Below are 4,890 nucleotides of genomic sequence, written 5' to 3'. Positions count from 1 at the left end.
CATCAGCTACATCTCACAAGTGATGACTTTACAAGTTCAGCAATTCTGGCTGAGGCCATTTGGTGGATTGCATTTCATTAAAGTTGACCAGTTGACCAGTCACCATGGATAACAGCTGGGCAATATCTGTGGACCTATGATTGCTAAAAACTTAACGATCGATTGTACATTACATCACCTTTGCAGTGAACATTCAATGAATGAGTTCCAGGTCTGCCAAAATACATTAATACAAATATTTCCACGCAGAACTGTAACTCTAAAAAAGTAAAATATTCTTGAATGCTATGCGGCTAATCTGAAATCATTGGTCGGTATATTGTACCATTTATTATAAATTAAGTCATGAAATTTTACATTTGACTTAGAGTGGGACACCATTTTAGGGCTGAGTTATACTTGCTGCTAACGACGCATACGGGTTCGCATCATGGCCCTGCTGAAAAAAACAGCCTGACTAGCTAAAGGTGGTTTGCTGGTTGACCAGCTTGTTTGACCACCCTATGATGGTTGACCAGCTAGACCAGCAAATCTCTTGCGAAAACATACCTTCAGCTGGTTTACCCACCTAACGATGGTAATTCAGCTGGTTTTGCTTGTCGTACCACCTCAAGCTGGTCATTTTACACTGCTGGTTTAACTGGCCGTGCCAGCTCATGTTGGTCAAACCAGCATGACCATCTTACACCAACAATGTCAAGCTTGGCAGGCTGGTCACCAGCATGACCATCTTGCACCAGCTGTATCCCACACGACAGGCTGGTCAAACCAGCATGACCAGCTTCCTCAGATGGTCACACCAGCATATCCAGCTGGTGGTCCAACCAGCTACACCAGCAAAGACCAGCAAGAGCTGGAAGAAAACCAGCAAAGACCAGCTAAAACCAGCTACCAGCATAAGCTGGTTTCTAGCTGTTTTTTTCAGCAGGGGGCTGCTACACGTATTCTGTGTTCGTTGGGTTGTGCACGTCGACGCAAGGTAACGTGACACGTCCGCAAGATGCAATCTGGGGGCAATCATACGTTTTGGCCGCGTAGTGCTGCAGCAAGTATGTAGACAGGACGTAGCAGGTCGCATACACTCACTCTTGGTCTAACAGCAAGTATATTCCTATCCTTAGACATGTGTGTGGGTGGAAGGGGACTAATCTATCCTCATTCAATATTCAATTAGACCATGGTTTGACAAACTCCACCAAGGAGTGAAGGGTGGACATCAAGGTCACATTTAAGCTTGTAGGGGGCAAGTTATGATGTTACCCACTTAATGATAGGCAGGTGTTCATTTTGGGCACTTTAAACAGCTGAGGAACTGTTACAATGATACAACAAGCAATACGGAAATGTTCCAGTTAATCCCAAGAATTACCAGTATACAACAACCCCTCACCCTTCCAACTCATACAAGACGAGACCAATCATAGCAGTAGCACTCAAGACATCTTAGATAAATAACTTTTAAAAGTGTTTAACACTGAGCAAGTCCCATAGTTTTGACCTATATGGAAACCAACCTCTCCTACAGTCAGTCACCTCACACAAGTCTGTCTTAAAACACTGTGATTGCCCAAGTAAAGTTGACAGCCCTCCCGATTGGGAGCTGGTGGCTGGTAAGTTGAGGCAGAGAGGAAAGTGGAGTAGGAGGGTACATTTGGGGAGGCAGTGAGCTCACATCATTTTGCAGCAGGAATTGTGCTTCCGTGCCTGAGAGAGAAAGAATCATCACACGGTTAGAACTGTACGTAATGGTCCACAGTGCAGGAGTATGATAATCACAGTCTATTGAAACTCCCTTTTGTAACAAATGTAGTTCTGTCTTGGGCCAAAGACCCAGTATCGTGTGGCATCTGACCACTGCCAGCCAAGTCTCTTGCTTGAGATAACATTCCAGAATTAACAATCAGAGGGGGAATGTCAATTAAACTGACATAAATATAAAAGATATAAAACTCAAGAAACAATGATATAATTGGTAACCACACATGCCAAGGGTCAAAATGAATTTATAAACCATACAACCATAAATCCATATAAACCCTTTTACAGAGGTCATGGTGCTCTAGCTACTCTGTGATCATGCACAACCATCACAGTAGCATATTATACAGTCTCTCTTATAGCACTCTAATGCAATTCAAATCTGACCTGAAGTGAACTTTTTATGAGTGCTACAGAGGACACTTCACCTATGAATGTCCTGAGCAATCTAGAACTGTGGACCAAACCAGAGGCCTGTGTACTTACAGTCTTGTAGAAGGCTTTGGAGGTATCTCCCAGGTGCTCCGACCTCTGCACCAGGTCATCCAGCTTCTCTCCCCTCTGCAGCAGAGACTCCATAGTGTTGTGCTGGAGGAGGAGGCACAGCATGTCAGCCCCACACTCTGCCTGTGTGTAAGTGAGAGGGAGGGGGGGGGGGGGCTTCTGGACTTACCAAAATGACTTTGGTCTCTTCAACCTCAGCCTGTGCTCTTGTAAGTGCATCAGCTTCTTTTGGATTCTAAGAAGGGGAAACACACACAAAAGAACTACTACTACTTGCCATTAATACACCTCCACTATAAAAAGCTTCATGGGATCCAGAAATCAGTCAAGACTTCCGCAAGGCTTGAATCTAATTATAATTAAGTATCTATCACAACCTTCTATCCTGGTAGAAGGCTATTTGACTTTCGACACAACAAACCTCTTTTAAAGAGTGGATTTTCTTTATTAGCATCCTACAGCAAGGTCTCTGGACAGTACATTGTGAACATGCATTGTGTGTGCATCTGTACCTGGTACTTAGCAAGGTAAGAATCCAGTGCAGTGTAACGGATTGTATCAGGAGAACCTGTGGTCGACTCTGTGGAGTCTACTTGTCTAGAGAACTCCTCCAGCACCCTCAACTACCTGATGACTCTGGAGCAATGTTGGGCTTTTACATTAACTGTATATAAATTATATTTTTATTTTTCCTTTTTTTTAAAAAAAAAAACATACTGCTGAATTCATAAGCTGTATTAATGAAGATGTAATGTTGGTGTAATTGTATTGATAATTCATTATTAATTTGAAATACTGTTTGATTAATTAGTTGCTGTCAAATTAGTATTATTTCTCATGATTCATATAATCTATTCAACAGTATCTGTGCTTTGATTAACAATGAAGATATAATTTCTTAAAAGCAGGTTTCCATCTCTTCAGAATCATCGTTAGAATCCTTTCAGTTGCATTTAGCCATTTGTCTAGTATTTGTTTTACTCGGTTTATATTATGTAACTGTGTGGTTCACTGCTCTTGATTCCTGATATAGTATAATAATTTAAATATATAAAACATATATATATATATATATATATATATATATATATATATATATATATATATATATATATAAATATAAAAAGATCTTAATGTGGCCAATAATACGGGCCAACTGTTGAGAAATGTCACTTAGCCATGTGAACCGTGTGTTCAAAATACTTGTGAACATTGAAATGTATTTTAACATTTAATATCATAATGCCTTATATGGGTCCAAGACTATAGAAGTACTTCTATACTCTTTATATGGTTTGTCGGCAGAGATGTAAAGTAACTAAGAAATACTACAAGTACTTAAGTATGAATAGGGAGTAACTGTACTTTACTTGAGATTGTGTTTTTCTTCCTACTTTTACTTCAATACATTTTAAAAATGAAATGTATACTTTTACTCCACTACATTTTCATTGTGAGCATTAAGTAGAAAGTATGCTAAAATAATGTGCAAATGAAAACAAAAGCCAGTTTCCATTCAGCATGTTAGACATTTGCATTCTATTCCTAAGATTTGATTTTCTGACCTGATGCCAGCACAGGACACAGCAATGAATAAAGACTTAGTGACAGAGTTAAGGCCTAGCAAATATAGCTAAGACATAGCACACCAAGACCTATGTAGGCTGTAATTGTAACAGCATGCTTTTCATTAATAGCATTTTTATTTAGGCTTTGAAAGCATGTTTATTGTGTGTGATGTAGCTGTCTTTCTAAACATGTTGGATAAACTTCCTTATAGGCCTATATAAAAGGAAGCAGAAGTGAAAAATGAATGGCAGCCATACTTTGTTCAGGCATTGTTCAGACATTGTGTATGAAGTGTAGGCGCCAAGTTTTAAGGTGCTGCATGAACTATACTGACTTTGCACACATTCACTCCTCAGCACTCTCAAACATTTCCCAACTCTGAACTCACACTATACTGACTTTGCACTCATTCACTCCTCAGCACTCATGACCCCCCCCCCCCCCCACACACACACACACCCTAAATGACTTTTAGCACTTTTACATCCCTCTCCTTATGCTACAGACCTTTTATTTATTTTCTTATTTCATCACACGTCAAAACACACACACACACACACATATCTGACTTTCTCCAGTTTTGCACATCTCCATAGAACTTTTTATTTATTATTTTTGATTTCTCCTCCATCTATCTACCCATGTCCTTGATTGCCTAGCCTTCTGCCCCCCCACCCCATCACACACACAAAAAACACACACACTTACATCATCACCTCACATACATACAGCACACTGCTTGCTACTGCTTGCCCCCCCCATAAATGCACAAATAGGCTGACACCAGACATAATTTCACTGCATTTCTTACTTCCAGTAACTATATGCATGTGACAAACTTCCTTGTATCCTTGAACTCAATAGCCTATCCAAAGTTCTGACTGGTTTAGTTTTCATTAAAAGCATAATGAAGGGAAGGGGTTGTCATCCCACCTGGCCTCAAAAGCTTTTATTATTAGCACTTTGTATTTCTACTTTAAGTACTTAGGTATTTTTATAATGGGCTACTAAAGTACTGTAAATAATAGACTTTTACTTAAGTGGTATGCTTATAGATAA

At 39.7% G+C, this 4,890-nt stretch overlaps 1 protein-coding gene across 1 annotated transcript; it reads right to left on the bottom strand.

The window, feature by feature from the left end:
* Nucleotides 1-566: 566 nt before the first annotated feature.
* On the bottom strand, nucleotides 567-4,112 carry LOC143106900 (synaptobrevin homolog YKT6-like). Its single transcript, XM_076271380.1, has 5 exons — nucleotides 4,089-4,112; nucleotides 2,775-2,885; nucleotides 2,432-2,497; nucleotides 2,245-2,346; nucleotides 567-1,704 (listed from the first exon to the last, which is right to left on the bottom strand). Exons 1-5 carry the CDS (start codon nucleotides 4,110-4,112, stop codon nucleotides 1,669-1,671), a joined length of 339 nt encoding a protein of 112 aa, XP_076127495.1. The 3' UTR covers nucleotides 567-1,668.
* Between the last annotated feature and the right edge of the window lie 778 nt (nucleotides 4,113-4,890).

This window comes from Alosa pseudoharengus, unplaced genomic scaffold, assembly GCF_046254945.1.
Source record: "Alosa pseudoharengus isolate Yale_2024_CS ecotype anadromous, Long Island Sound unplaced genomic scaffold, YU_APseudo_1.1 YU_APseudo_1.1_scf_6, whole genome shotgun sequence".
NCBI lineage: Eukaryota > Metazoa > Chordata > Actinopteri > Clupeiformes > Clupeidae > Alosa > Alosa pseudoharengus.
This window is presented reverse-complemented; position numbering and strand designations above follow the sequence as displayed.

Bases quoted from the DNA above. Each gene is read 5' to 3' on its own strand.
- LOC143106900 (XM_076271380.1), bottom strand. From the start codon at position 4,112: ATGTCTGAACAATGCCTGAACAAA. The intron at 2,498-2,774 runs GTACAGATGCAC...TCCCCTTCTTAG, and splicing joins CTTACCTTGCTAAGTACCAG to AATCCAAAAGAAGCTGATGC. The intron at 2,347-2,431 runs GTAAGTCCAGAA...CTCCTCCTCCAG, and splicing joins AAGAGACCAAAGTCATTTTG to CACAACACTATGGAGTCTCT.